The sequence below is a fragment of the Sardina pilchardus genome, chromosome 15 (assembly GCF_963854185.1).
Source record: "Sardina pilchardus chromosome 15, fSarPil1.1, whole genome shotgun sequence".
Lineage (NCBI taxonomy): Eukaryota > Metazoa > Chordata > Actinopteri > Clupeiformes > Clupeidae > Sardina > Sardina pilchardus.
Window position 1 is genome coordinate 27430371 of NC_085008.1, and position 12500 is coordinate 27442870.

The window sequence follows — 12500 nt, forward strand, 5'->3', positions numbered from 1 at the left end:
ATGGTGACTCCAGACGCCTTTCACCAAGGGGTCCGTGGGGGGGGGGTTAGAACCCGATCTGTGTCCGACCACAGCGTGGTGGTGATGGTGTGATGGTGTGTGTGTGTGTGTGCGAGTGTGTGTGAGGGAGAGGAGGACACGGCTGACAGCACCCCAGCACTCTGACTTAAAAGGCTGACCCTGCACACCTGCAGTCGCCCTGTCATCTGAGAAACGACCAGCTGAAAACATCCACAACACCTTTCTCTCATTCTCCCAGGGAGCAAAAAGAACGTACAACACTGCTCGCTGTGCGGCTGAAGATTTCCCAGTAGCCATACTTTATAACACTGTTTATACATAGAGAATGTCTGGTGGGTGTTATTATGATGCTCTTCTACGTCATACTTCTGGACTTCCTCACTATCTATCTTTATCCAACAGTCAGAATATCCGCACTGATTGCCTTCCACCAGCATGTCTCCGCTTACTATACCAAACAACCCCCCCTACCCTCATTTTAGAGCTCAGATACTGCAGAGCATTAATCAAACAATCTGGACTTTAGAGGGGTTACCTGAGACTTTTTAGGGGGTGTGGTGTGTGTGTGTGTGAGTGGACTGTGTTGTCTCACACACACACACACACACACACACACACACACACACACACACACACACACACACACACACACACACACACACACACACACACACACACACACACACACACACAGGTCATCTAACAATGTGTTGACAATAGCTTTGTGCCAAAAGACAGCAAGTCTTGGTGTCAGGCAGAACAACCACCTGCCAACCAGGAATGGAGGGCTTTTCTGGGGAACAAGCAGCTCCCAGCACAGTCCAAATCCAGCACAGAATATCAAAGCATGGGTAACTCCTGAAGGGATTTGCCCTCAATGCTCTATTGAGGAAAAGAGGGAACTAACCAAGACACTGTGCTTTCCTTGCTTGCTTTGTGCTACATGTGCTTGTGAAATGACTGTCAAAGTTGCAAATGTAAATGCTAAGGCTCTCCATGTTTTGAATTCTACTACATTCTACTGTGACAAATGGCTAGCATTATAGATCATTTCAACTGCATATACAAACACATGCAATCCCTAAGGCATTTCCAGTGGCATAGAAAACAACACTGAACAAATGGACAAACAAAAAAGTTATTAAAAAACAAATAATTTAAAAAGAACATTCTGCAGAGCATTATGCCGAGGGCCGATTTATTCTCATGTCAAAGCATCTGCATTGGTTTTGAATGTTTCAACTGGAAGCCCTCTAGAAACAGATTGAATGGGTCTACACTCAGAAACCAAGGAGAGGAGGTTGGAAATGCTACAGAAACAAAAAAGATGATCCAGGAGGAACGGAATGATCCAGAAATCTATTTAACTTTTATGCTGAGTTGTACAATAATAAATCAAGACTTTGTTAGCAAAAACTGGCAAATGCTATTTCAATTCGCTATACAAATTTGTATACAGCAATAATTCGCTTTTTTAAATTGTGAACTTCACGTTACTGTTTGATGAATAACCTGGAATGCACAATAAAAATTCTATTGAAAAAATGATTTTTAAATAAAAATGGAGTCATCTGTTTTTGCAAATGAATTCTTCAAATGTTGCCATTAACAAGGTGACCCAACCAACAACAATATCACCCATATGGCCCACTTTCAACATCTCTATCCTCTCTCCACTAGTTATCACACCCATTCACATACATGAATAACCAACACATCACCTTCCCACACAATGCATAATTCCCAACTCCATTTCATGGCACAGTGGAAAGAGATCTCAACAAACTTTTATATCCTGTTTGTAACAAACTAGTCTGTAAAATGTAAAATTCCAATGTTAGATATATATATATATATGACGTTAGACTGTCTTCAGTTTTTTCCCTAACATGTACACAGTTCAATGCAAACATCTGTTTTGAGTGTCGGCCCATAAGGCCGTTTTTAGCTTGGAGGGCTGACTGAGACCCACTTGCATAGTTGTCCACAGCTGCAATTATAAATCTGAAAACACTGTCATTCGTCTCCTCTTGAACACCACTAGTTTTATGGGCGCTACAGATGGTCTCTGGGATCAAAGGCTGTTTCTCCTATATAAATAACCTTGTCAATCACACACAAAACTACATCATTTACCCAGTTACCTGAGACAAACACAACATCTACATCAACAGAGGGCAAAAATAAACAAAGCGAAATTGACGTCGATTTCGAAATCGAGCTGCACCCAGCCAAAACAATTCCAACATAGAAAAGTCCAAATTTACGCAAGCTATGAATCCTGAGGACTGAATCCTTATCATGTGATATCCCTCTAATGATGGAGAGCCAGCACCAGCGCCAGAGCCAAGGAAACACACATCGGCCATTTTACAGACAAAGCAAAAAAAAAAAAAAAAAAAAGCAGAAGCGAGAGACAATGGCTGAAGTGTTGACATTCCCCTACTCTCTTGACTATAGCAAACACATTCAGCGCCACTGACTGGAAAACAAACACTCGAGATGCCGCCTAAAGTTTGCTGCCCCCTTTTTCCCCCCTTTTCTTTTTGAAAAATGAAGACGAAGATGGTACGACTCAACTTTACAAGAAAAAAAGAAGAATTTACTCCCAACACTGCACCACACAGATCTAATTAAACAAAATGTCACACGAAAATCAAAGCACACACACATCAGTCCCAACACAATGCCAACTAAAGGCCTATCATGCTGTCCCACTGTGTGGGTCGTAAGGGCCCACGGGTGCCTAAGAGCTGTGAATGGGCAACAGAGCAGCATCACCATAGTCGGTGAGGTGCTATGGACTGGTCTCCGACTGGCCTTACCTCACTGTAGGAGGCCGATGGGGTGGTCTCCAGGTACAACATATTGGCACTGAGGTTGAGCAGAGCTGCGGCTGTTTGTTCCACCGGCTCCAGGGTTCTTTCGCCTGTGTTTTCCCGTTATGAACTCGCGATGGGCCGAAGGCGTTAAAGGGGGGATGCGAAGGAGGAAGAGAACAGAATGGGACAAGGGGGTCTATGGGGGAGCTAGAGTCTCTATAGGAATTCTCAGGAGAAGCTCTATATACTGGGGACAGCCAAAGGGGAGGGCCCTCAGGAGCTACCTGTCCAATACCTGAATCCACACCCAGTTCTGTGGAGGAGTGCTGTCTCCTGCTGTCTTCTCTTGAGGAAAAGGACTGGAGGAGCCTTGCAGTGAGCTGAGCACTTAATGCCTGAGTTACGCTCCAAAATGCAAATTTTTGGCTCTACGTCTCCTCTCTGTCCATGGTCGTCTGCTTTTGCAGAGACGCTTGCTGTCCACCGCACTAATGGTTTTTAAATTAATTTGCGTTATTTATGCTTTGACAGCGGTCAAAATATAAGAAATGGGGAGAGATTTAGTGTGAAATCTCGTAAATGTGATCACATCTTAATTAATTATCAGAGCTGAACTGAATAACAGAATATTTTGGAGAGCAAAATGGAAAAGTTACTTCAAAGAGTTACATCAAAAAACTTCACCAGAGGAATTACCGTCAAACACCTCCATAGAACTATGACACACCTTGCAGATGTGCTGCCTCTTTGAGAAAGGGCTGTTATTTCACATAAGGAAATAGAAAATAACTAAACTTGAGTCATCGTGAAAAAGGACACTACCGAACGTCAGTGTTAAAGCCGAGAACACTCCCGCTGTAGCCCAGAGATCACATTCGGCCGCCGCTCTGGCCATTGCTTTGCATTAAGAAGTCTTAGCGAGGGCCTAAAGTCTTAACAAAAATGGCGTGGAGTCTGGTTGCAGGGAGCAGAGCAGAGCACAGTAGAGTGGAGTAGAGTAGAGTAGGGGCCAGGGAGCCATCTAGCTTAGCGTGGCTCTGGTTTCCATAAGAATAAGCCTCTCTCCTCTCTTCTCTCCAGCCTCATTGGGGCCCCGAGCAGCAGACAAAGGGCCGGCGCTAGACTGCTTGTATCTATCAGAGATGACTTGTGTAGATGTGTTTGGGCCAAATGAATGTGAATTCAGCTAGCCAATCCTGCCCCCCTTTGTCATCATTCTTCTGTGTTTATCTTAATCTGGCCAGAAGGACCTCGGCAGGGACAACAGGAGCCTCCCGCCGCGGGAACGGAACTGACCAGACGCGGCGTATGAACGTGCTGTGGTGTCTGGCTTGGGGAAGGTCTACGAAGCGTCCCTCCTAAGAAACCAAACCCAAATGAGTTGCCTAAATGAATCACCCAGCATAGTCATCCTGCACAGTCAGGCTACGCTAGACACGACACTGAAGTGGTCCGCAGAGAGCAAGGGGAAAAAAACAAAACATTTTTAGAACATTTGATGTCATTTTTTCGATTGTTTGCATCGCTCTTCCGCCTGGGGTGAATGCCAGTTGTTACAGCATGAGCTCTGTGAATTAAGAATAATTAATCAAATGAAAATATTCAAGAGTAATTAAATAGATTGTGTGTTGTGTTTATTTAAAATAGTAGAGCTGCTTTTTTAGTGCAATGAATGCTGTATTTTGCCCATGCATGGGTTTGTGTTCAAATCTTAGGAAGAAGCGTTTCTTGCATTCTTTATTCTAATGTTTTGAGATATTGGATTTTGAGCTGTTAACTATTATCATCAAGATTACAATATTCAAGATTATAAGATAAAACAGGCTAGAAACATTTCACTCTAAGTGTAATAATGAATCTAGATTATATGAAAGTTTCACTTTTTGAAATAAATCACAGGCCAATACAAACCTTTCCATGATATTCTATTTTTTAGATGCAACTGTAAATGCAAACAGGACTCAAACTCAGATGCTGATTGTGCAAGTTCTGCACAACCTCCTGTAACCATTGATCCTTACACACACAATCTTAGTGTAGGTGCTTGAGGCGAGTCATGTCAGTCTTTTTTGGGAGGAGGTAAAATCTATTACCCCTGGCTTGAAGGGAAAACATATCCCCACAGGGCAAAGATGGGGACATGGAGTGGGGTGTGGTGGGGTGGGGTGGGGTGGGGTGGGGTGTTGTGGGTTGGGGGCAGTTAAAGATCGGAGACTGAGGTGAGGCGGCACCCTTGGTTCACCACCATCGTCTCCAATCAGGGGCCAACACCCAGGCCAGGACCCTGAGGGCGCCTTTTGTCCAAGGTGTGTGTGTGTGTGTGTGTGTGTGTGTGTGTGTGTGTGTGTGTGTGTGTTTGTATATGTGTGTGTGTGTGTGTCAGCCTAGCAGTGGAAGAATTCCTCATGAGCACACACACACACACACACACACACACACACACCTTCCCTGTGTCCACCACAGCAATGCCGGCCAACCCTCATGCAGACCTCAGGTGTCCTTTTGAAGCGGACAATTAGGCAAGCTAAACAAACTTCTAATTACGTTAAAACAACATTGGCAGTGATGTTGAATGCTAGTTAGAGCAGGTATTGTTGGAGTCCCAGCAGGGTGCCGCTTCTGTTACAGAAGCACCTCGTCTGCCATGTGTGTCTCTGAAGCACAGTCAAAGGGCTCTGTCTGCGATTATTGCATTGGGACCGATGACAATGCACTTTGATATTGATTAATTCAGCTACAGGTAAACAAATTCATTCAAAAGAAACACATAAGAAAATGATTTAGGTCTACTACTACAAACAGTATGAAGAAGTTCCTCAAATGTTTGAAGCAATATGTGTGCAAGAGCACCTGACTGTTCATACATCCAAATGCTGACTGTTGTGTAAGCGTAGGTGTGTGTGTGTGTGTGTGCGTGTTTGCATATATGAAAAGACGCTGTATCCTTTACCCTTGAACTGTAAATTTATATAAAATTTTCAGACTAAACTATTCAGAAATTTGATTCATGATGAGACTTGATTTGTACTAAGGAATCAAATAGCGTATATCAAGCAGTATTGATCTATGCATATGCATAAGTGTTTATAGACCTAATTAAGTAACATGGCACAAGTGAGAGTGGCGTTGTGGCAGATATTGCCATGGCTGTGCCTCAGCCAGAGGCCTTTCGTCCAATCAGAAATCAATAAATAGTTTAACCAGACCTGACAGTTGTACGATACACAACAATACACTCCTGTGCAGTCATTCGTTGAAGCTTCATTCAGCTTACAGAGCAAACAAAATCATGACTTTACAACAAGTTTAGTGGAGTGTGTTCTTTTCAGCACCAACTCTACGATGCGGGCGGGTGGCCAAGGCCCGTAAAACTCCTGGACATCTAAAAGCCCCCCCCACACGGCCATTTTACGGTGGCCCATAAAGGTCGTGGGGGGTTAAAGTGACGGTCTCCAAGGGCCGCCTCAGGTGACAACGGTCACAGGAGCACAAAGGCTCGGATCCCCCTAACCTGACCCACCCAATAATCACAAATTACGGCACAGTCGTGGGTGATGGGGTGGGCTGGGGTGGGGTGGGGATAAGCCCCTCAAAAGACCAGAGCCAATCCTCCAGGGAGGCACAGCCCCGCTAATAAGTTATTTACCGTGGTGGGACAAAGGGTTTGATTTGAGTGACACTTGGAAATTAAAATGGATTAAATGCATCAATAACTGTCCCACTTTGGCACTCCAGGCGAGGGGGGCAGGGGATGAGGGGAGGGGGGGCGTAATTATGGTGGATGTTCCTAGCTGCTAGTTGCCGTGCAGAGAGGGAAACCCGACACCAGACACACACTTCTTCTGTGTCAGACGTCAGCGTTGCTGCTGTTTAGAGCGGAGGCGGCGACGGACTGAGAAATGTCTTCTGACTGTATCTTATTCATGTGTAATGTCATGGCTGCAGTCATGGATGTCAACATATGAAGCTCAAACGACAGAGTCCAGTCTACAAGGCCACGGTGAGCCGCCACACCAAAGGGCAAACCTAGAAGGACAAGCCTCGTTGGTTTGAGAGGAAACGGGGTCTCTCTCTCTCTCTATCTCTCTCTCTCTCTCTCTCTCTCTCTCTCTCTCTCTGGCTGTGAGTCACACAAGTCTTATAATTACTAATAGCACAGACAGAGGAGACAGAGAGCTGGAGAGACTAAATCAGAAAACTCCTCTCCTCTCCTCTTCCACCCCCTCCAGCAGAGCAGCAGTTGTAAAAGTTGAAAGAGGAAGTTTCCGACAAACTCTTTGGCACTTTTTGACTCTTAGCTCAGACAAAAGAAGCGCTCCTTCCCTTCTGTCTGTTTGTCACTTTTATGGGCCGCTGCCCTAAGACCTGTGGGATTAGGAAGGTATCGAGTGTCGGGCCACTGGCGTTGGGAGACAGACACCTGCCCTGCACGCTGACGGAGAGCTTCAGTCGGCGGTCAACACACACACACACACACGCACACATGCACACACGCACACATGCACACACGCACACACACACACACACACACACACACACACACAGGCAGGCACGCCGCACACATGCATGCACACACGCACACACACACACACACACACACACAGACACACACACACACAGTAGCCAGGCACTGAGGCGTCTGCCTCCCACTGCCACATCCATCTCTGGGCAGCAGGCCTGTCACCCAGTGGAGGCATCAAAGTCTGGCCTCTTCCCTGCCACCATAAAATACCTTAATGGCACCTTTGAGAGGCCGTGGGACGAGTTAAAAATGGGTGAGGTCTGTCTGTCCACCACTACAGAGAAAATGAAGCGCCTTTTACTTGGAGAGGACGGAAATAAAACAGCCAAAAGCAGAGCCGGGATTTTGACATTTGAATCCGGTATTTTGGCAGCGGATTTGGCTCACTTGAGGGAGTGGGGTATAAATTTGTGTCACCTATTCTGCCCTGTGGGAAGACAATTATTCCCTTTGATGAAAGTGGTCCACACACACACACACACACGCTCACACTTTGATGAGGCCTGACTACACACACACAAACACTCTCACACACACACACACACACACACACACACACACTTTGATGAGACCAAAGAAATGCTGAAGGGCAAATCAGTAAAGGAAGGTGGGCCTCGCCCCAACAGCTCGAGGTGACAGGCACAAAAGCCTGCTGGAGAAGTGCTGCTCTGGGCCTCAATCACACCACTGAGCTCCATCAAGGTGCAGGTGGATTTGCCTATTCAGAAGAGAGAGGCCGATGCATTACAATTTGGCAGGTTGGAAGTAATTGTGGGCACATTGCATAGTTTACCTTGGCTCTCATCTCAAACAAAGAAATAAGACAATTATTGAGCAGAAGTAGAGTCACATAACAAGATATCTGCCATTTATTTAGTTTGTCAGTTAGTCGTTTAACAAAGCACATATTTGACGCTTCTGTTGCCAATCAACCTCCTCCGCAAAAATGCTGCTTTGAGAGTTGCCACCACTGGAAATACGAGTGAGAGGAGTGATAAACACAGATGAGAAAAACAACTGCTGTGACGCACGTTTAAGTCAGCCTTCTCCAGCCATGAGTAGGACACACACACACACACACACACACACTATCTGTATATTCCCACAAGCAGACTTAACTCAACAGCTGCACAGCAAACATAAAGAGAGTGCCTTTACTGCTTACAGTAATAGGCAGTGGCCGTGCTGTACAATGCTCCTCCTTCCTCCTGCACTGGCCTTGGTGCTTTAGAGAGATCTTAGTGTCTTGGTCTTAGTCTTAGTCATATAATCACAACACTTACTAAGGCTAACCGCTTTGAGTCCACATCGACGGGGGCTGAGCATTTGTAAACAAAGCATATACAGTATATGCTTATGATCCAATCACCGACATTAAAAAAAAACTTAGTAGTGTGTGTGTGCTGTGTGTAAGTATTACTGAAATGTTGGTGATTGGATCATAAGCGGCCACAGCAATAAAGAGAAATGACTGTTTCTTTCGATTATTGTGTTTTGCACTTTGAGCTGCATTCTGTGTAGGTGTTATACAAATAAAGTGTATTATTATTACAAATAAAGCTTTATTATTCTGTCTTTCTGTCATGGTTCAAGGCCAGAACAGCCTCCTGTCTCTCGCACATTATGCAGACAAATAAAGCATTTTGAATTGGGCTATCTGTGTCGTATTTTCTCCGAATTTCATGTCATAATTCCTTAAACTTAACATTTGGGTGTAAGCACAAAACGTAAACGTGCATATGAAAATGGGCTATTCATTTCAATTCAATGGTTTTCGAGGGAGTTTCCTGTGAATCAAAATGCTACTAAAAGTCAACAAGTACAAAACAAAAAAAAATTGTGAAGAGGCCATTCATTTTCACCAGCCACAGATTGCATTCCTATGACTGGGCGCGGTATATCCTATATAGCTCGTCAACCGCTTAATAACGACCATTTAACAATTATTTTTTTACATTTTTATATATTGAAACAGAAGCTCATTAGGTTGGTGGGATTAGTTCATAACACCTACTACTACTATCAATATAACTTTATTGTCCACAAAAGTGGAAATTTGTCTTTGCCTCCACAGGTGGGTCTCTAAAACACAGACACAATAAATAGGCAATAAATACAACAACAAATAACACAATCACCCTTAAAAACAACTATAAATAACATGTTCATGCATTAAGCACAGTTCATGCATTATTATGTACCTACGTGATAATTAGCATTAGTGCTATAATTAGTACACTTAATAGGGCTTTTCATAAGTACCGGTGCATCTCAGAAAATGTGAGAATATCATGGAAAAGTTAATTTCTTTTCGTAATTTATTCATACTGACATTTGATGTAGTTTCATTACACATAAAGGGAAACATTCCAAGCCTTTTTTTGTTTTTAAATATCGATTACTACAGTTTACAGCTCAAAAATAAAAAATCCAGAATCTCCAGAATCGAGAAATGTTGCTCTAGCTCAACTAATTCAGTCCAAACATCGGCAATAGTTTCCTGAGCCCTTTAATCTCTCAGTCTAGTCAGGACAATAACCATTTTTGAGATGCAGCTGTATAGAGATATGATAATGACTATGTGAATATGAAGTGGGGCCTTCTCACTAATATTCTGCAGTACTGAGCAGAGGCCTCCTCAGGTCTCTGTGGCTGGGACGCGCTGTTAACAGTTTAGCAGTTTAACGGGCACAGCATTCTTTCCCTCAGCGCTGGGGGCCATTTTCTCACAACACTCACTGCGGTGAACAAACTTCCCCACCCCGAAATGAGCACAAGCACACATATACTGTATACCTACTCTCTCTCTTATGCTACACAGACACACACACACACACACACACACACACACACACATACACACACTTTGGTTGCCTGCACCTAAAATCTGGCCTTTATAATAAGGCCAGAAATCCCCCCCCCCCCCCCCCGACACACACAGAAATACATGCATGCCTACCTCCCACTCCCACCACGCACACACACACACACACACACACACACACACACACAACTGTCATCAGTGTGAGAGAGCCTACACACTTCATGTGAGAGATGGAGAGGCGTATTGAAGCGATTAGGGCCACCGGCGATAGGGGCCATAGGGGCTTCCCATGGCTCACACTCACTCCAACGCAGACACAAACAACCGAGCAGCGCGAGCGACAGCAGTCCACAAATGTGCAGCGTGAATATTATGCACTCGGAGCCGCCCAAACCCTCCAGTGGTGCAGTGGAGCACGGCTAGGAGTAGCGCTAGCATGCAATATTCCCCGAGCGCCGCTGGTTGGGCATGGCAGCTCACTGCTCTGGGTTAGTGTGTGATTCACCTCACTGTGTGTGTGCTGTGTTCACTAATTCGGTTAAATTATGTTAAATGCAGAGAAACTAATTTCCCTCACGGGATCAAAAAAGTATATATTCTATTCTTCTATTCAATAGACCAGACCAGACACCTTTTGGATGTGTTGTGGGTTCGATTCTTTCCCAGCTGCCATGCCACTGTTCTGCCCTTGAGCGAAGGGACTTCACCCTGACATTGCTCCAGGCTGGCCCTTGTCATAACTAACATAGGTACATCATGGTCCTCAGCCAAATCATAAAGTATCAAGAGAGTGAGGATGGGAGGGGGGGGGGGGGGGGGGCTTATACATTTAGGTTCAACTAATGCCGTAGGGCATCTTGGCAGCTCAGCGCTGTGTGATTTTCACTTGAGTGGTATAGGAGCAGGGCGCGGCCTCATCAGCACAGCCCTAGCTCTGGCTGGGAGTAAATAAATCACACCGCTTCACAGACGAGCGAACGACTCCTGCCACGGGGCAAAGAAAGAGGTGGAAAAAAATTCAAGTTGCTAATCCGATGACTAGGCTGGGAGAGATTACTGCACGATCATTGAAACTGGTTCTAATCTTGACATTCAAAATGAGGGCATTTGGAGTAGAGAGTGGGAAAAAAATGTTTCCCATGATGCTAAGAGGGTTGGGTGAAGTGGCCGCTCTTACTGTAATTACAGTAATCACCTGGTGCTGAGTCAACTACTGTCTGAATCCAGAACTGGAGATGCGTGAACAAAGACAAAGGGCCAATCCAACCAATCCAAACAAGGCAAACCCAATTAATCCATACAACATACTACTAAACCACGCATACATACGTAACCATGGCAGACCAGTCTGAGGCAAAATAAACATCACCAATCCAGTTCATGGAAAATCGTGCTAAGCTACATTTTACCACACCAAAACAAATAAAATCAATGCAAACCATACTGAACTAAAGCAATGCAGGCTAATTAAAACCTTACCAATCCAACCCATAGAGTCAGACTTTAAATAATAATAATAAAACAAAAAACTAACAAAACAAAACATGACTAAAACAACCCTAAAAGGAACTCAACCGAACAAAACCAAAATGTGTGTCAGGGCCCTGAGCCCAGCCCAGTCCAGGCCAGCTCACCCATGAGGATCACTGTACACAGCACGATTATAAATCCTGTGCATGGCCTGTCTGTCTCCCCACTGTTCCAGAGAAAAGAACAAAAAACTGGGCTCTTAATCTAAATAAGCAATCATCCTCTGCAGTGAGTCTGTCATCACCAGGTGGAGCAGCTTTCAGTGGAGCCAGTGAAGCGTGAATCACCGCGGTGCTCTCCCTGGTAAAGACTAAAACAAACACTGAGGATGTGTATTAGGGTCACTAACGCACTCGCCTAAGACGACTCTGTTGACGATGCGGACAACTTTAGTATTTACCTCCACCGTTGTGTCATTATCTGGGGAAGAGGCTGGGGGGCGGGGGGGCATAGCAAGTTTGCCAGAGGCTTTGTCATGTTGAGATGCACAACTTAATGGAATCACTCAGCTTGTAGCTATGCGCAAGAAAGATGATGGAGATGAGGGTGAAAGAGAGAGAGAGAGAGAGAGGGAGGGAGCGAGTGAGAGAGAAAGAGAGAAAGAGAGAGAGAGAGATTTCAAACAGGGTCCCTTAAAAGCAACAGCAGGTATGAAAGTGATCCACCTCAGACCCTGTACTGTGTGCCAAGTCAGAACAGGGAATGGACAAGATTCATCCCTGAATCAGCGGCTACCGCAGAACTCCACACACTGTTATGCGTCACATGGGTGTGATCTGCA

At 44.9% G+C, this 12500-nt stretch overlaps 1 protein-coding gene across 8 annotated transcripts in view; it reads right to left on the reverse strand.

Moving 5' to 3' along the window:
* The window catches only part of tp63 (tumor protein p63), a 57121-nt gene that overhangs the window by 30854 nt on the left and 13767 nt on the right, over window positions 1-12500 (reverse strand). For 5 of the 8 annotated variants that reach the window (XM_062555785.1, XM_062555783.1, XM_062555782.1 and 2 more), the window contains exon 1: window positions 2847-3046. The exons of the other annotated variants lie outside the window; for them this stretch is intronic. In XM_062555785.1, the coding sequence (XP_062411769.1) occupies window positions 2847-2888 (42 nt within the window). In that variant the 5' untranslated portion in view covers window positions 2889-3046. Of the gene's footprint in view, window positions 1-2846; window positions 3047-12500 lie in introns of those variants that run through there. 8 annotated transcript variants of the gene reach the window in all.